Here is a 20,499-nt window from a genome sequence, read left to right as displayed (position 1 = left end):
TAAGACCCCATTAATGGTTTTAGCAAAAAAAATTATCTTTCCATGCACATAACCTCAAATATGTCAAAAAAATCGCAATTTTGACACTTTTAGGTTAGAATATCTCGAAAACCGAAGCCAATTGAGAGATTTGGACTGTTACTAGAGAGATTCTAGAAAAAATATATCTATTCACAGTAAGAAGGTGCCCTCTTTTCTAGTAAAACGTCGACTTAAAGAAGTAAAATTGTGTTATCAAACAATAAATAATTTTTATTAAATTTTGCATGTGATATTGTAACAATAACAAGGAAAATTGTTACAATAATACAGATTATTTTAGTAAAACTAAATAGCCTTACTTCGACCCTGGCAATAACCGATCAAGCATTCTCTTATTTTTGAACACCCTGTATACAGGGTGTGTCGTGTATAATCTATAACAATTAAACTACAGCTTCCTGATGATATTTATAATAGAAAACTCATATACGAAAAAGTTCTATCTTCGCGTTTTTTTGTAAACCAAAGTTCATTTATTCAACGAAAACGAAGGCCGACCCTGTGTCATTTATTAAAAACTTTGGAAATGTTTTTATGCGACCCGAGATGCAACCTTATAATTTAAGTCGGTATAATCTAATACTAGTAATACTAAAAGAAGGTTAGGTTACATTGTCAAAAAATTTGTGCAGTCAACTGATTTTGTATTTGTATTGAATTCATTATTCACTTAATTATTAAATATTAAGCATCGTCCATCGACCCATCAGTGTTAAAAAGTGAAAGATTCCAGACAAAAGTTTTTATTTTGTAATTCCACGATAGTGACAGTGTAATTTTTATAAAGAAGTAAAAAATAAGAATAGCGTGCCGATTACATTAAAAACGAGATTCTTATTTCTTACTTTGCTTAATTTTTTAGTTTGTGCGCAAACTAGTTTAACAATGAACCGAAAAAACAATGCGTTTACTATTTCCGAACGTGTCTATATGGTGTTAGTGTATGGTGCAGCCGGAGAAATTGCGCTCGCGGCGACTAGGTTGTACCGGGAACGATGGCCACAACGTCACCCCCCCATGTGCATATACAATCCTACAGTGCGCTCAGCGACTGCGAGATACGGGAAGTGTTATTCCTCGAGGAGAAGGACGTAGTCAGCATATTGAAGATGCAGTGTTGGAAAATCTCGACGAAAACCCCACAATTAGTACTCGACGACTCGCATAGCAAATAGGAACCTCATCTCGTACCATACATCGTATCTTAAGCGCCAGCTGTTGCACCCCTATCATCTGCAACCAGTTCAACAGATTTTACCCCCGGATTGTGATCAACGAATGTGATTTTGCAATTGCTACGGTGGAATAATTGCGAAACCGTATACTTGAAGCTGCTGACACAATTAGGGGAATACCCGGAGTTTGGGAAAATATTCGCCAAAATTGGGTGCGTTGGTACCATGCCTGTATCCAAATGGGGATCAATTGCAACATTTTCTCTAGAAATGGTAAGTTTTATTTCAGTTTGTTCCATATTTTAATAGAGTTTGTTTAGTGCACGCAGTTGGCAACTAGCAGAAGTAGAACTTTTTCGTATAAAACTTTTCTATTACAAATATCGTTAGGAAGGTGTAGTTTAATTTTTATAGATTATACATGCGACACCATGTAAAGTCGAAGGTACACATTTTTTACTAGTTCGGGAAATTTGATTCAGGAAGATTTCTTCAAAGCTAAGCCAAGGTTTTAGAAAAGAAACATACTGAAACTTAAAATTAATATAATTCACATATTTATAACAAATTTTTTCGTATTATAAACAAAGCCCGAATATTTAATAATATGGAAGCCTATATTTTTTCCAGATTCAACCAAATGCCACCTTCCGCGGAGTTGACAAGGGTTCTTGATGACATCTTCAGTGGCAGTTTCGTCTTCTTATCCAGCTTCACCCTGAACTTCCTCAAAAGGCATGTCAGACCTACCTTGGTTTGCATCACGCCGAATCTTTCTCCTGAAATATTAGGTCTTAGTAGGTACCACAAAAGTGACACAGCAATTTGCGTATAAAGTACATTCATAGATTTAAGAAAATAACTACCTTCATGGACATAAGTTCAGTTATCACCCTTGATGAAATTCAATTGTCAATAGATTATACAGCAATTGAGTTTCTTGATAACGAAAGGAAAACAAGGAAGGATTCTGAGATTTGCAAAAATTGTGTAAGTTGGCTCTCAAGTTACCCAAAAACTATATTACGCCACTGATGGTTGTAGTGAATAGTTAAGACATACCCAATTTGGATTTGTTAGTACTTACTGTTTTTTAGATAAAAATAAATTCTGGCTAGATGACCATCCTGTTTTTTTAATGTATCTCAAGTTTTTTGTGTGCTCATCCAAAAAGCTCTAGCCGATTTAATATTGCAAATGCTTATTTATTCACTATTACTGGGGTTTTCAGAGTGCTCTTATTACCGTGGATTATTGTTTACATCAGTTTTAAGTATTCAAAATGGCATATGGGTATAGCAATGCAAAATTAATTCTCATTGTTCTATTTTAAGGTGAAACAAGACGAAATTAGCTTGTATGTAGAACGTTTTCGGGGTAGATATGTGTGACAAATGATACCACCTTCATCGCAGTGGTTCAATGAGGGCGTAAAAAGTTTCGTCTTACATTAATAACCTTGTAGTGATGACTAATTACTGAATACCTGAAATAAATAAGCAATTCGGCAACCTATTACAATTACACACTGCTTATCACTGTGTTAGGTTAGGATGGGTTAATTAGAAGGTCGTCATTCTCAATTATACAGGGTGTTCCACCTAAGGGGGATTCTTCTGTAACTCTGCAACTGTAAAATTTATAAAAAAAATGATTTTAATAAAAGTTGCCTGGAATCATGTGGGTAATGTAAAGAAAATATTTTTAGCTTTACAGGGTGTTACACTTCGCGTGGGCGCTACATAACTTTGTTATTTTAAATGAAACACCCTGTATATTACTGCATTTTTGAATTCCTTGGTTAAAATTAGGTAGAGTTTGTTAAATGTACATGGTGTTTAAAACTTACCGTTTTCGAGATATTCAGTTGTTTTTGAAAAAAATCACAATTTCAGTTCTCTAAATGAGGCTAGATAGAGTCTAAACTGCAAAAGTTAAAATCCTACAGTTTTCACAGTTCGTTTTGGCATAAATTACTCTATCTTGTGATCTGTGAGCAAAACGTGTACCTTATTCAGACTCGGAAATACTAAGACCACCATTTAATAATTTATGAGTTGAAAAACTTTTTTTTTTTTCAAATGAAATGACCCATATTAATTGTCATGGGTAAATGCAAAATTGAATGCCCTTTCGACTGGTATAAGATTGTCCATACTTGTCTTTAACAGTTTTCCAGAAAGATCAGGTTCTTTTCTAAAGTCCGAAATAGAAGCTATGTAACAGCGTCAAGAAGGCCTTGCAAAACCACTTTTCTCTCACAATTTATCAGGCCTGGAACTGACAGTGTCAATACTTACTGGCATGTTTAAGAAGTGGTTTGACAAACAAAAGTAAACCACTACCAACTAAAACAAAACGCAAAACGAAACAAACTGAAACTCGGAACACAACAAGGAAAAGAATACTTAGGCCGCTGATTTACATCAATTGCTCGAAGTGTCCTACATTTTGATTAATACACAAACGAATTCAGTCCTTAAAAGACTGTTCAACATTGGTCAGCATGTCTGGCGTAATTTCTTGAAGTGCTACTTGAAGGCCAAGTCACTGGTCCCCCACACCCAATCCATCTGTTGGGAAAAGTTTCGTGTAAAAACTGACGAACCGCAGCGATATCGTGAGGTGGAGCACCATCATGTTGCATCCACATTCTTCGAAGTGTAGCTAAAGGAATGTCGCCTAACAAATCTTCTAGAGTGTTTGTTAAAAAGTTTAAATAAACTGCTCCAGTTAGATGCTGGTCAAAAAAGAATGGTCCAATGACATGGGTTGCCAAAATTGCCCCTCCACACGTTCAAAAACCATCGTTGGCTATGAGTTGTCCGGAATTGGTGAGGATTTACTGTGTCATAACAATGGCAATTATGACTATTAACTAAACCATTTGTAGGCAATTATTTATTTTTTGTTTGTAACGAGCGTTCAAATAAAAACGTGGTCAAGTTGGTTCTGAAAATTTGGACGTAGGGCGTAGCGTATAGCAAATGAACTTAAACGTCATCTGTCAAAGCGCTATATCGCCGCTATCAATTTGAATATTTTCGTTTTAAAAAGCGTTTAAAATGGTGTTTTCTCAAGAACAAAAAGTGTTTATCATAGAGTCCTACTTTAGAAATGGACGCAAGATTGATGGAATATGGAAGTATTCTATTGAGGAATGTTTCATAGAATTTCAAAATCAATTTCCCGGCGTTGTTGAGTACAAAATTTTTCAAAGTGCAGTTCAGCGTTGTGTTAATGTTTTTCGTGAAACGGGCAGTGTAACAAGAAAAGAAGGAAGCGGCCGACCTAAAAAGCGGACTGAAGAATTAAAAGAAAATGTACAACAAATAATGGAAAATGCGCCAAGAACTTCTGTACGTGTTTTATCACAAATGGTGGGAGTATCAGTCGGTACCTGCCACACAGTGTTAAAAAAAGATTTGCGTTTGTTCTCCTATCGTTTAACTTGTCAGCCAGAACTTCATGAAGTTGTTTTTCCGCGACGGGCTGTATTTTGTGAATGGTTTTTAAACAACTACGGTGAACTTCATAATATCACCTTTTTTTCTGATGAAGCCTGGTTTCATTTAAGTGGTTACGTAAACTCACAGAATATGAGAATGTGGTCTTCTGAAAAACCAGATAACTTTTTTGTCGAGGGCCCTCTACACGCTCAAAAAATTGGAGTTTGGTGTGCTCTCAATCGAAGGAGGATTTATGGACCTATTTTCTTTAATGGTACTCTTACTGCGCAAAGGTATAGAGAAGAAATTATCGCTCTTTTTGTTAACCAGCTGGAAGAAAACGAAATTACAAACTTTTACTTTCAACAAGATGGCGCAAGGGCACATACGGCAGGCGAGACGATGAATATGTTGAGGGAAGTTTTCCAAAATCGACTAATAAGTCTCAATGCTGAACATGAATTTCCACCGAGGTCATGTGATATTACGCCGTGTGATTTCTTTTTGTGGCCTTACCTTAAACACTATTTTTGAACTGCCTATTCCTGATTTAAACCATCTGCAGGCTCGACTTATAGACAAGATTCGTGAAATTAACAATACCCCGAGCATCTTAGAAAATGTCTTTAGTTCTTTGAGGAACAGGTGTGAAAAGTGCTTGGAACAAGGAGGGGGACACTTTCAGCAGCTGCTTTAATTTATTGTTATAACAAGGAGGGGGACACTTTCCGCAGCTCCTTTAATTGTTTGTTATTGTTATCACGATTATTCTTTAAAATAAAGTTATATAGTCATTAACGTTATTGAAACTCACAGCTGCTATACAGCTCGTTGAGAAATGAGGTTAAGTTGGTCGCTATAAGCTACTCCCTACGTCCAATGTGTCAGAGCCAACTTCGACCACGTTTTTATTTGACCGCTCGTTAGATAGTAGGTCAAAAAATATATACAAGGAGAAGAAGAAGAATATATGGTTATGTTGTTTATGATGTTATAAGAGTGTGAGCGAAAATAAAGCGAGGCAAAAAGTAAAACGTTGTTTTTGTGTGTGTACAGAGTACAGTAAGAAATAAACCTAACACATTTTCATGAAAAGTGGTCTCATGGGAAAACATGACCCGTTTAAGAAAATCATCATCTTGATTTAACATCCCAAGTGCTCACTGATAAAACTCCAGAATCCGCTGAAAGTCTACTTTTAGTAACTCTTGGTGTAATTCGATGCGATAAGAATGTGATGTGCTGTGCTTTTGTAAAATCCAATATATCGACGTTGTACTAATACAATTGCAAGGCCTTCTTGACGCTGTTACATAGCTTTTTCGGAGAAAAGAACCTGATTTTTCTGGAAAACTGTTAGAGATAAGTATGGACAACCTTATATCAGTCGGGAGGGTATTCAATCATGACAATTAATAAGGGTCATTCCATTTGAAAAAAAAAAGTTTTTCAACTCGTAAGATTATAAAATGTAGGTCTCAGTATTTCCGAGTCTGAATAACGTACACGTTTTGCTCACAGATGACAAGATAGAGAAATAGAGATATTAAAACCATTTTTTTTGTAAATTTGACAGTTACAGAGTTAGAGCAGAATCCCCCTTAGGTGGAACACCCTGTATATACGTTACAATTTATTGCTTATTGGACATCGTCAGTGCGATTAAAGTTAATATTCATTAACAAGAAAAAATAATTTCACAGAAAGTACCAACCACCTACAGCACTTTTGACTTTGGTCAATTTTTTCTACACATTAATTAATTCTTAGAGTAACACCTTACCGATACACATCCTGGGGCCTTGACCAAAAGGCAAGTGAGTGTACTGGTTCATGTTCTTCTTCTTCTCCTCGCTGAACCGCTCTGGGTCGAATTCTTTAGGATTCTCCCAAAACTCCTCGTCGTAATGTATGCCTCTTACGGAAACGATTACGCTGGTACCTTTTTCTATGACCAGATCTTCCCCAGGCACCTTGTAGTCGGTGTTGCAAACTCTACGCAAAAGCCGGGCTGGCGAATGAACCCTCAGAGTCTCTGAAATGAGTGAAAATATGTATAAGGAGTGAATAAAAAGTTAGTGTTTTTTTGTTAATACGTACCATCTATAACTTGTCCCAGGTACTTCATCTCGCTCAGCGAATCGTAGGTGACCTTGCCTTCGTGCCTGGCCAGAACTTCATTGATTTCATCCCTGAGTCTCTCCTGCATGTCTGGGTTCGTGGCCAACTCGAATAGGGCGAAAGTCATGGTGGTGGAGCTGGTTTCGAAGCCTGCTACGAAGAATACGAAACTTTGCGCCACCATTTCGTTCAGCGTCAAAGAGTTGCCATCACCTGCTGAAATTATAAAGTCAAATTGTGGTAGTAGACCACAGCGGATCTGTTTTGAGGTGGATGTGAGAGGGGGCAAGCAATTTTTTTCTGGATTACCTTCAGTACAACTCGCATAATAAAAGTGTAGATCCCTAGATCTGGGCGAGGTCCGGAACATTTTCAAAATTGCAAAAATGTTTAAAAAATTTTAAAAAATACCTATTTTGTCTGAGTTTTTTACTTATATCTTGAAATCTATGCATTTTGGAAGAATATTGAAGAGGAAAAAAGCTTTTAGGCCAGTCATTATAGCTTTTTTTCGGGAAAAAATACTATTAGAAGTTTCTCTGCGGAATATTGTTCAGAAACGTGTTATAAACAAAATATCAAAAAATCAACTCGAGACTAGTTGGGAAACTTTGTTAAAACAATGGTCAAAATTATGGAAAAGTGGTTTTTTGACTCGCGTAAAAAAACTGTTATTCATAGAGAAAAAAGGTTTATACAAAAAAGGTAGGTATTAAATAAATCTGTAAAATAAGACAAGTCCGATTAAATTTCGATAATTTGTTTATGCGCAAGAGCTCAAAAATGGTCGAAATTGTCCGCTTTTTTCAATTGCTAATAATTAATGCAATTTTCATCGCAGATACTTGTAATTCACGATTTTTGAGGCGTTTTTGCACCCTTAATAAGTGGTAAATCGTTGGCGGAATTTGTTATGTAAGAAGATGCTATTTTCAATTCATTTTTCCCAAGCTCACAGGCGTTGTAAGGTTTCGATCATTAGTTGTTTTTGTACCTAAATAGTTGTATTGACATATGCATTTACTGATAATTTAATTTTTCAAATTTAATTTGTTTAAAAATGACTGAAAAAATTTTAATATTTATTACATCGTTAAGCGCGCATGCTAAGCCTCGTCTTCCCCATTCGTTCGTTAGACTAAGTAATAGAACGCATCGCCGTTATCTTCTTTTTCGAAATTAAATAGTTGAATTCACCTTAATGTTAATGTAGGACATGAAAATATAGCTTTTAATGTATACTCTTTCTAAATTTCGGCTCTTAATATTAATAATTAAGGTCACTGCGAGTAAATAAATAAAAAAAAATTATCTCAGCTTCTAATCAACTTACAACGATTTTTTTTTTAATTCGAAGAAAACTAAAGTAGAGGATTTTTATTTAAACAAATCTTTAAAAAAATTATTTGGAAATTTATTTTTTTGTTAAATACAGATAAAATTAAGAAAAAATAGTACCTTAAAATTATAATTTTTGAAAAAAACTGGATTGCAAATTGATAAATATAATCTAATTGTTTAAAAATAAAAAAAAGTGTTAACTTTAAAAATTTACTGTGCCGTCCTAATCAACCGATTTCAACTTTTCAAAAACTATTTGAAAGGATGAGCGGTCTTTTCTATGTGAAAAAAATTTTCAAGCAGCTTTATTTGAGGCTGTGCAACATCTTGAAAAATCGAAAAATTTTTTCCAAAACTTCATAGCTTGCTTAAATTGCTGTTTGACTGACAATTTTGACTTTGATTAAATTAGATTCTACAAATTTTCCAACCGAACCGTTTCTTTCTCAACAAAAGAGCATGGTTTTCTTCTGTTTGCATTCTGTTTTTAGCTATACATTTTTTATAACGCGTTCTTATTTTTATTTCTTTCAACGGTAGTTTGGCAAGTGCATTAGAAAAGTATGTGCGTTTATAGCAGGAATGCACATACCGCGGCCCGCTGTCGATGTTTATGCGGCCCGCCAACGAATTTTAAAAGTATTCTACTCGCCGCGCTCCGGTCCAAGCATATTATTACGAGACTAGAAATCTGTCGCATCAACTAGATTACAGATTCGCGAAACACGTTGATCCCCGAACAAAGTGGATGGTTTTCGATGTTTGGTAACTTGTATAAATACGACGCATCGCCGGCTACCGGGGCAGTTAAGTTTTGACTACGGATAAGCCAACGTTATACTATTTGAGAACTGTAATCTGTGACGCGTAAATATTTCGTCGTTCGAACTTGGCTTTTACCGACTGTGACATATAATATTAATTTTGATATGGATAAACCAGGCCCTAGTAAGAAAGGTAGTCGTAAGGTTGAAGATGAAAATCGACAGTTTCATATTTGGACTGAAAAATACTTTTTTATTTCATCGCATAACAAAATTGTCTGTTTAATATGCAAGAGTAGTGTTTCTATTCCGAAGGAATATAATGTGAAAAGGCACTATGAAACCCAGCATCCAACTTTTACCAAATTAACTGGTGAAAATCGAACGCAAAGAATTTCCACTTTACAGCGGAAACTAATAGGCCAGCAATCTATGTTTACAAAACCAATTCAAGATGCTGAAACAGCCACTGAAGTTAGCTTTGAAATATCTCGAATAATAGCGAAAACTTGTCGGCCTTTTAAATAGGGTGAGTTTGTTAAGCAATGTTTGGATATCGCCGCAAAAAAAATTTGTCCGGAAAATGTAAAGAAGTTTGAAAAAATTCAGTTAAATCGGATGACTGTTCAAAGAAGAATTACCGCATTAGCAGATAATATAGAAGAGCAATTAGCTACGAAATCGAGAAGTTTTGAGTATTTTTCTATAGCGCTCGACGAATCTACAGATATAAGTTCAACTGCTCAACTATTAATATTTTTACGAGGTGTAACGCAAAATTTTGAAGTGAGTGAAGAACTGATTGGTATGAGTTCTTTGACAAGTCAAACCAGGGGAAGTGACATGCTCAAAGCTCTTCTAGAAAAATGTTCTATAATGGATTTGGATTTAACGAAAATATCTGGAATTACAACTGACGGAGCACATTCAATGGTTGGAAGTACATCTGGGATAGTAACTGTTAAGAACATATTTACAAACTAAAAACATAAATACCAAAGAATTAATGCAGTTTCATTGTATTATACATCAAGAGGCCCTCTGTTCAAAATTATTGGGATTTGAAAATGTTATGAAAGTTGTAGTACCTACCGTAAACTTTATAAAATCACGAGGTCTCAATCACCGACAATTCAAACAATTTCTCGAGGATATTGAAAGCGAATATGGTGATCTCCTGTTTTACACTGAAGTAAGGTGGCTAAGTCGTGGGTTGACACTACAGCGATTTCTTAACTTGATTGAAGAAATCCAACTATTTCTGGCGGAAAAGAAAAACGACGTCCCCGAACTCGACAACCCTGATTGGCTGTGTGACTTAGCGTTTCTTGTAGACATCACAAATCACTTGAATGTCTTAAATACGCGACTCCAAGGCAAAGATCAATTGATTTCGCAGCTATACTTTCATGTTTCGTCCTTTCAATGCAAATTGAGTCTTTTCAGGACACAAATCAATTCAGCCAATTACGGCCATTTTCCGAACTACAAAAAAAAATTAAGGAGAAGTTCAATAAAACTGACGTCAATTTCGCTCATGTTGAAAAAATTGATATTTTGATACAAGCTTTTGAAAATCGTTTTGTAGACTTCAAAAAAGTTAAACCGCTATTGGACATTTTCAGCAATCCTTTCAACATTTCACCCGAAAATGCGCCGGAATTAATGCAGCTGGAATTAATAGACATGCAAAATGATGATAATTTAAGAAACAAATTTAATGAAGGTAATTTACTCAACTTCTACCGTTGCGTTGATAAAAACGCTTATAAAGAGTTGCGAATAAATGCATTGAAATGCGCAAGCTTATTTGGATCGACGTATATTTGTGAACAAACGTTTTCAGTGATGAAACTTAACAAAACGAAAAACCGAAACCGTCTGGCAAATGAAAATTTGGAAGCAATTATACGTGTGGCTACAAGTAATGTGGAGCCAAATATAAAAAAACTTGTTAGTTCAATGCAATGTCATGCATCAAAATAATAAAACATGAAATATTACATTGTAATGATTACATAATTATTACAACAAACATTTTTGAAGGTTATTTTATTTTTATCATTGTATTTCATACTATTTAAAAATAAAAAAAATTGTGTCAATAAATATTGTTTGTAGTGGCCCGTCCTTATATTTTTCCCGAGTGGCCCCTGTTCCCTATAAGTCTGTGCATCCCTGGTTTATAGGAAAAGCAATTTATTTACTACAAGGTTTGCATAAGAGCTTACCACCGTTCCCATTCTCCTGCCCATCCTTTGTATTCCTGATATCCATAAGCAACTGCAGGAAATCCTTTCTAACCACGTTGTTCTTCTCGCGATACGACACAGTATCCTCCACTACCTTGGTGAAGAAGTCTGCGGTATCTCTTGAAACTTGCCGTACTCCCAACATACGAGCAAGAGTAGGAAAAGTCCCACAGAATAGTACTTTGAGGGCCACCAGCTTGTCGATGGTGAAAATCGTATTCCCATAGCGCCTAAACGCCGAGTTGGGCTCCTTAAAGCTGTTACAGTCAAGGCCAAATGCGCAGGACCCTATGACGTCGGTGGAGAAACAGGCTAGAAAGTAAGTAAAAGTTGTATTTCGTTGTTGTCTTAATTAAGGCAATGTTGGTACTCGGGATACTGCGGGTGGCAAGGGGTGAGTGAAAACCGAGAGAATTATTCTAATCCTAAAGTAGTGCTTAATAGATTCGTAAGAGCACCTGAAACGAGGTTAAAGAGGTTGGCCATGCTCGAAAGGGAAGAGGACTCAATCGGCACCAACTCACCCAATATTAGTTTTTTCGACCACGAAGTAGAGATGCGGGAAGGAGAAATTGACCATTACGGTTCGTCAAACAACAAAAATAAATAAAAAGTGTGGCATAATTTTAGAGTATGCAAATGAACGTAACACCAAGACTGAGATTAAGGAAGCAACTAGTAATCTTAACGTTGCCAATTGTGACTAAGAATGTCCAGGAGTTGGTTCAGAGAGATTCACTTTGAAGGAATTTGGATTTGGAGATTAATGAGGTGGCTTGAGAAACTGGAGACGTTAGAGAATTAAAAGAAGAACGCACGAAACCTAAAGCAGTGTTAACGGGAGTGGATAAGGAAGCAAGGATGAGAACAGTTGATGTCAGAGTTATAAGGTTATAAGAAACAGTCTACGGATGAGACCTGCACAAAAAAAGAGGTTGATGAAGTTCTTTGGAAAGAAGGGGATCTAAAGGAAGAATAGGTACTTCAAGGTAGCATCGATTAAATTGACATGTGGAGGAACTCAAAAAGCTACAGTAGAAGTAGCAGTGGAAGAGAAGGATAGTTTAGCATAGAAAAAGAGATAAAAGAATGGGATGGATACGGACTATGGTCAGGGAAAGAGTTAAGGACAGTAAAATGTTATAGATGTCAGGAATTAAACCACATAAAAGTCAACATAAAGGAGGAAAAATAGAGGAAGAAGGGAAGACTACGACCTGAAAGAGAATAAATAATCCTGTCTGTTTTGTAGAACACGAGGACATAGAATGCATAGCACGTTAATAGAAAAAAATGCCTACCCAAAACCTCCTTGATGTCCACTGATTCTTCCGGTTTAATATTTTCTTCAATGTACTCCTCAAGAACCAATCCGCAGTCCACCAGCGTCTGGAACATCGCCTTCAGCTTACCAGACGTGAAAGTGGGCGTTAATTTTGTTCTCATGTTCCTCCATTTGGAACCACCAAGAGCGAATAGGTGGCATCCTGCAAAAAGGGTTATTCATTATTAAAACTCTGGTAATTTTTCTGGCAGGGATCTATCTTACCCACGGGATCATCTTTCTCGTTTGTGTATTGTCCTCTGTCTGTGAAATACTGGAAGTCTTTCGTTAGAATGGTCTTAACTAAGTCTATGTCTACTACCAAGAAGATGGGAGACAATAGCGTGTACAGTCCACAGTACTTCCAACCTAAAGATAAAATTTGCTGTAGTAAGTATAGCCAAAACATAAGTGTGGCGTCCTATGCTTTATGTTAATTGTTAATTGTCACGTTTATTTCTAATTGCGAATCTACAGTGGCAACAACAACCGTATATTTCTCTAATTTTGTTTATACTTGTTGTAAAGTTTGGATTTGGGGCTGATTTAGTTTTAACGCTCCAGCATCTTGAAAAAGAATATAAACTCATAGGTAGCTCTTTTTTTAATAATCTACTACCCCCAAAATGTGTAGCACATTATTCTGGAAACCCCGTAAATTTTCGGAGAGTGGTTTTGTGATTCACCCACCTTTTTCTTTAGCCATGTGGTACATATTAGCAATATTTTGGCCTCTTGGTTGGGTGAAAGGATTGCCTGTGTTACCGAAAGGTATGGTGGGTTCGACGTGAGGCACATTTTTGCTCTTCCAGTACTGGTAGGTCCACTTGAAGTAAGCGTAGACTACGGCCAGCAGAGCTGCCACTACGCCTAGCGCGTTCAACAAAGTTGTAACTAAGCACGAAATCATCCTGAAAAGAAATGAAGGTGAAACATAAACTGATATTTTTTTTACTTCGTTATTGTAATATAATTTCCTTAACTATTTTTAGTTCCCAAAATATTTTTTTAAATAAATACAAAAGTAGTTTCCACGAAACAGGTTTGGTTTTAACGCTGTATAAATAAGAATCATCAACAGCCCAAAACATATATCAAATATGATACAGATTAGTAGATATTGAAAAAAAGCGTTGCCAATAAGTCTTCACCAAGTACACTCAGCGAACAAATTAAGGGAACAGAAAAATTGCCAAATTCTTTTAGTGACTAGAGGGTTATTAACCAAAGAAATCGGGAGTCTTGTTAAGGGAACAGTTCCATACATTTTTGTCTGATGCTTCAGATGAAAAGTATCTGGCCAATGGAACGTAAGCGAAGTATCTTACCTCCCTAAGGAAAAAAGCGATTTCGAGTTATAAATGCATATTTTATGAACAAATACCTAAATAGAAATATTTGACGAACATTACTTTTTATTAATTATTATTATGAATGAATATTTGTAGTAATTGTACAGTTATTACATTTAGTAACATTTATAAAATCTGGATAATTATTGCTCTCGCGTTTACTAATTGTCACATTTTTCTCAAAATGATTTGACCGCTCCATTTCAGTTACCGGAGGCTCAATATTATCTGACTGATCCATTAAAACAGCATGATGCGACGTACTACTAGATTACTAGAACCTGAGATGAAGTGAATCGTGTTGGTTATTTCATTTTCGTTACTTAAACTGTCAGCAACATAACTTTCTGCAATTGTGGCTGATTTCCACCCACCATGTCTTTTGATTTCTAATGCATCAACTCATGTATTAGCCAGTAACGTCGCCGATGTTCTTCGGAATGAATGGCCTGTATATGTTTCAGGATGTTCTACTTTCAAAAACTGTGCAATCTTATTAGGAATCATAGAAAAGGTATTCTTGCCGACTGGTTGGTTGTAACATCTACCTGCCTGATAGTGCATAAAAAAGCGTGAAATTTCAGTTTTAATTTCCAATCTAATCTTGATTATATTTCTTGAGAATTTCTAGGTGAGAAACAGAACCCAGACGAGAAATAATTGTAAACGTACGTGACATACCATTTTTAGAATCTGGAATTGTAATTACAATAACGTCATCAAACTTTTTGAAATTGATATTGTCCAAAGTCAGTTTGCATAACACATCAGAACGACATGCTTCTGCAATGCCTAAGACCGTTACTACCTTCATTAGCAAATACTTGTTATCCGGTGCCTGAACGAGAAAATCGTTGACTTGTTCTCTTGTAAAAACGTTTGACTTTTTAGGTGTATATAAACACCAGTATTTTCTGGCACCATTCTTTGAAATTTCGTGTGATGTGCTCGAGTAGCGCACTTTCGACTTTCGGGGCAATAAAAATTCGCAGGCAACATTTGGTGCACTATCTATTTGAAAATCACTCATTTAGAAATAATAATGCAGAACCAGCAAAATTGCAACTTTTATGTAGCTTTGTTTATAAATATCTTAGAAACGACAAAATCCAAACAACCCATGCGACTTTGCAAGATTTCGAATAATTTCAATATGAATTGATTAAGAAATGTCAAAAATAAAACCTAATCTTTATTTCATGAACCATAATGAACTGTGGGAGCAGATAAAATGTTATACACCACGCAGCAGTTAAGTATAATTTACCAGTCTCGGACTCTATTGCTGGTAAATAATACTTACCTCCTTTATGGTATAAATAACTATTTGTTTGTGTCATATTGTGCTACCCAATTCTTATTTTTTCAGGTAATTTTGAAATTTGGTATATCTGAGGCATGTCGTTGCGACGAACTAGTGAAGATGACAATTGATGATATTGGAGACATGGGATCTTTGCTACTAATTAAAATTCCTAACACTAAAACTAATAGGAATAAAACTTATACCGTCTTGGGGGATAAATCTTTTAGTAAAGCAAGATAAATATTGCTAAGAGAATTCTTCAACCGAGGTCTGCGGAGAATGTGGAACAATTGATCCTAGAAATATTATCATGAGTACTGATATCGCAAGAAGTGGAGGATTCTTAAATGAAGCAAATCTTCAGTTACTATAAATATTAATAATAAATATAAAAAAATAAAATGTTCATTATTAAAATTGAATTCATAGTATTATAATTGTCATTTATATGACGTCTGAAGAAAAACGACTTTTTCTGCTGATTTGGAAAATCGACGACTACTTTGCGAATATTGCGAAAAGTACAAATGTTTGTAGGGTTTTTTTAAGCTCAATACCTTATGAGCATAAGGCCTGTAAATTTTGAAATCGATCGGTATAACCGTTTTCCTTTCCCTAATCGTCAAAGTTTTATAAAATATTAAAAGAGCAGCTTTATTGCTCTTTAAACATCAATTAACCGTGATTAAGATGAAAAAAATTGTTTGCGTTATTTTTCTCACAATTTCGCGTTAAATACTCATCAAATATCGAAATAAAAAATTAATTCAAAATTTTGAAAAATAAATCAAAATTTACAAAATTTTTTGGATTATTTTTGTCGTAATTTCAGATTTAGTACTTGTCAAATGTCGAAAAAAAAATTTGTTAGTCAAATTTAAGAAAAAAAAAACTTTCTGCTGTTTTGGAAAATCGACGACTACTATGCAAATATTGCGAAAAGTACAAATGTTTGTAGGTTTTTTTTAAGTTCAATACATGCCCATAAGGACATAAGGCCCATAAGGAATTTTTAAATTGATAGGCAGAGCCGTTTTCCTTTCCAGAATCGTCAAAGTTTTATAAAAAATTAAAAGAGCAGCTTCTTCATCAATTAATCATGATTAAGATGAATAAAAAAATTTTTGCGTTATTTTTCTCATAATTTCGCTTTAAATACTCATCAAATACCGAAAAAAAAATTAATTCAAAATTTTGAAAAAAAAAATCAAATTTTTCAAAATCTTTTGCGTTATTTTTGTCGCAATTCTACATTTAATACTTATCAAATGTCGAAAAAAAATTGTTAATAAAATTTAAAATTTTATTAAAGAAAATTTGAATTTAAAAAAAATTATTTAAAGGTAACTTTAGAAAAAAATGGATCAATAAATCGTATAGCAATGCGTGTAAAAAAATGCATGAAGATTCACTTGGGGGTATCAACTTAAATTTATGCAATTAATTTTAACCCAATGAAATACAGCATGCGAAGAAAAAAATCACATCAAAACTGAACAGAAAATAATTCAGTATAATTTTTTGAATATTTTGAAATAAAAAAAATAATCAAAATTTTCTTTTAAATTTCAACATTTGAATATTTGAAATATTCGTGGGCAGTTTTGAAAAAAAAATTGCCTTGCTGCTCAAAAAATTTTATATCAAGATATCAAAACTAGAACCTTCAAGTTTCAGGATGCTTCTTTTTTCTTCTTTTTTGCTGGATTTAGTTATACCTGCCGTGAAACTGGTGCTGTCTAGTGGTACAGTTTGGAAACAAATGTGAAAATTCATTTAAATTGGCATTATATCTAAAAATTAATAAATATAGTATTTATGTATTTGGTACTATCTCGTGATAAAATCTTTAACGTTTAATAATTTTGATTAAATATAAATTGATAACTACACTTAAGTATATCATTTTTGATTTAATGAAACAGTTACAAAGTTTATCTTATCTTTTAATATGATATCTAGTTTCAGATCCTAACCTAGGTTTATAGCGGAACAAATCAATCAAGACGCTGAAATATTGCGACAGATAAAGACTTCAATTATATTTAAAAGAAAATTGTTTTATCAACGAATTTAACAAATAAGGTATGAAAAAAGATTCGGGAGTTAGATCTTATGTTTGACAAAAGAGTTATTTATAGTTCTTATCACTGTTCAAATATTAGGAACTACTTATATTTAAATAGGAATTACAAAAATTGTCAAAGTAAACACAAAATTCGTTGAGATGACTCGAACAGTGATTTGCTTCTTTCTTAAAAAGTATAAAAAATTGAAAAAATGAAGCCTCTAGGTTTGTCTGTCCTTTTTATCTCGGACACACTGTACAGGGTGGGCAAATAAGCGAGGTAAGCGGCTGTATCTCAGAAACTAGTGATCGTAGAGAGGTACGGTAAAAAATTTTATAGGTAAAGTGGGCAAGGGAAAATGCTGGAAATTATTTTCAAGTTTCCAAGATGGCCGCCAGTGGGCGTTTCCACCATATTGAATTACATAAAGTTACGTTTCTCGCGATTTTCCCCAATGAATGTAACAAAAAAGTATTTGCGTTTTAATGTTAACTTAAAGTCGAATATTTTTTGTAAAAACAATTTTTCTCTATCTTTCGAAATAAAGTGGTGGGGGGTATTTGAATGTTGTTTTAAATAAATGCCTGTAACTTCGAAACGGCTTAATGGATTTGGATAAATTTGGTATCATTGAAAAGAGCATTTCTTGGGCTTTTAGGTTTCTCGTAATCATGACAGTTGCGACCTACACGGCCGCCGATAGAGGGCGTTATTCGATATTATAACCAAAATATTGGATTTTCTCAAAAAATTTAAATGCGATGATATGACTTTTTTTAGACTAGAAAATAGACAAATGACCAACCAATAAGCCTGCGCAAACCGCATCTTAATATCTTTTTCCTAACTCAAATTATTTAAAAAAATACTAAACCAGGAAAATTCATATATCCCCATTTAAAAATGCATCGGTTGCTTTCGATAAGAAGGCAAGTAGTAGGCCATGGACACGACAATCGCCTAACAAAAATATTGCCAAGTAACGTCAAACTTTTGTCACACGCAGCCTAATATTGTTGATTGCGTATAATTTGAGTACTTTTTAATCAAAATGCCTCTCACAAATAATGAAGCCGTTGACATGATTGCGATTTATTTCGAGTGTTTTCAAAATGCAGCTATAGCTGCAAGACAGTACGCGGCACGGTATCCAGATCGCCGTCATTACGGGAGAAGAATGTTTCCGCGCTTGGTACAGCGATTACGCGATACTGGAAGTTTTCGTCGTCCTAAACGTCGCAGGCGTCGCAATGGAAGGACCGAAGAAAACATTATCAATGTCTTGGCTTACATAGAATTTGATAGACATGTAGGAACTAGAACATTGTCTCTAGACTTGGGAATAGCACGAACAACTGTTAGAAATATTTTGAAAGATTATAGGTAAATAATTTTATCTTATTCCAAGTATCTTAGCACATACTCTCAAATACACAATTCAGTGTTATTCTGATTATATTATTTTTACGCATATGTTGTTTTTTACTTTTAGATTACATCCTTACCACATAGTTTTGCACCAGGCGCTAAATGAACAAGATTTCGATAATAGATTAAATTATTGTCAATGGATGCTAGGCATGCTTGAGGAAAACAGAAATTTCTTAACGGAAATTCTCTGGACCGACGAGGCTACCTTTAGTAGTGATGGTAGAGTAAACCGTCATAATATGCATTATTGGTCCGCTGAAAATCCGCATTGGTTAAGAGAAGTGCAGCACCAGGGACGCTGGAGCCTAAATGTGTGGTGCGGTATCATTGGGGACAGAATTATTGGACCTTATTTTTTTGATCAAGCTTTAACTGGTAACCGCTTCTTAGAGTTTTTGATCAACGACTTGCCAATTTTGTTGGAAGATGTGCCACTCGAAACTAGGAGAACTATGTTTCTGCAATTAGATGGTTGTCCGGCACATTATTCAATTAATGTCCGAAACCATATTAACGGGACCTTTCGAGAACGCTGGATAGGAAGGGGAAGCCTATTTCCTTGGCCGGCAAGATCTCCGGACTTGACATGTCTTGATTTTTACTTGTGGGGACGCTTAAAAGACATTGTTTTTCAAACTCCACCAACAACACGAATGGATATGGAAAACAGAATTCGAAACTCAATTCGTCAACTATCAGCGGTAGAAATCGAGGCTGCGGTTCTGTCGACTCAAGAAAGACTGGAACAATGTGTGGAATATGACGGAAGGCAATTTGAACACAGAAGGCATTAATCTTTTTTCAAAATCGGTCCTTTTCAGGACCACAACTTTATTTAAAAGGAAAATCGCTTATAAATACGAAAACGTGCGACTTAAAATCACAGCACTAAATAAACTGACATTTCTTGTGAATATTTTAGAGAGGAGTTTGTCTTTTATTTCCATGGCCTACTACTTGCCTTCTTATCGAAAGCAACCGATGCATTTTTAAATGGGGATATATGAATTTTCCTGGTTTAGTATTTTTTTTAATAATTTGAGTTAGGAAAAAGATATTAAGATGCGGTTTGCGCAGGCTTATTGGTTGGTCATTTGTCTATTTTCTAGTCTAAAAAAAGTCATATCATCGCATTTAAATTTTTTGAGAAAATCCAATATTTTGGTTATAATATCGAATAACGCCCTCTATCGGCGGCCGTGTAGGTCGCAACTGTCATGATTACGAGAAACCTAAAAGCCCAAGAAATGCTCTTTTCAATGATACCAAATTTATCCAAATCCATTAAGCCGTTTCGAAGTTACAGGCATTTATTTAAAACAACATTCAAATACCCCCCACCACTTTATTTCGAAAGATAGAGAAAAATTGTTTTTACAAAAAATATTCGACTTTAAGTTAACATTAAAACGCAAATACTTTTTTGTTACATTCATTGGGGAAAATCGCGAGAAACGTAACTTTATGTAATTCAAGATGGTGGAAACGCCCACTGGCGGCCATCTTGGAAACTTGAAAATAATTTCCAGCATTTTCCCTTGCCCACTTTACCTATAAAATTTTTTACCGTAGCTCTCTACGATCATTAGTTTCTGAGATACAGCCGCTTACCTCGCTTATTTGCCCACCCTGTACACATCAGGGAAATAATTTTAAAAAATAAAAAAGTGTTAAATTTAATGTTTTTTCAAATATAATTTGCGCTGACATAAAAAATCTGATAATGAACACCAAACTGGAACAAACACATAATAAGCAGGTACTCACTTTTTCTTACTAGGAAGTAGTGCTGCTATTTTTTTTTTTTTTCTTTTTAACCAAAATAATGCCGAAAACCGAGCTGTTCTGGTATATATTCAAAATCAAATATGAA

At 34.8% G+C, this 20,499-nt stretch overlaps 1 protein-coding gene across 2 annotated transcripts; it reads right to left on the bottom strand.

Annotated features, from left to right (window-relative positions):
- Positions 1-1,750: 1,750 nt before the first annotated feature.
- LOC108915378 (probable cytochrome P450 6a14) lies at positions 1,751-20,492 on the bottom strand. 2 transcript variants are annotated; one of them, XM_018721403.2, is made up of 8 exons: positions 20,394-20,492; positions 13,159-13,379; positions 12,694-12,837; positions 12,446-12,631; positions 11,124-11,456; positions 6,767-7,000; positions 6,450-6,701; positions 1,751-1,996 (listed from the first exon to the last, which is right to left on the bottom strand). In XM_018721403.2, exons 2-8 carry the CDS (start codon positions 13,376-13,378, stop codon positions 1,833-1,835), a joined length of 1,533 nt encoding a protein of 510 aa, XP_018576919.1. In that variant the 5' UTR covers position 13,379; positions 20,394-20,492; the 3' UTR covers positions 1,751-1,832. The 2 variants fall into 2 exon arrangements, with proteins under 2 accessions (XP_018576919.1, XP_018576916.1); XM_018721400.2 differs by having other exon boundaries at positions 6,767-7,003; positions 20,394-20,491.
- Positions 20,493-20,499: the final 7 nt, after the last annotated feature.

The sequence above is a fragment of the Anoplophora glabripennis genome, unplaced genomic scaffold (genome assembly GCF_000390285.2).
Source record: "Anoplophora glabripennis isolate ALB-LARVAE unplaced genomic scaffold, Agla_2.0 scaffold155, whole genome shotgun sequence".
In the NCBI taxonomy this organism is placed as follows: Eukaryota; Metazoa; Arthropoda; class Insecta; order Coleoptera; family Cerambycidae; genus Anoplophora; species Anoplophora glabripennis.
Note: the sequence above shows the minus strand (reverse complement) of the source record. Positions and strands in the feature narration are given on the sequence as shown.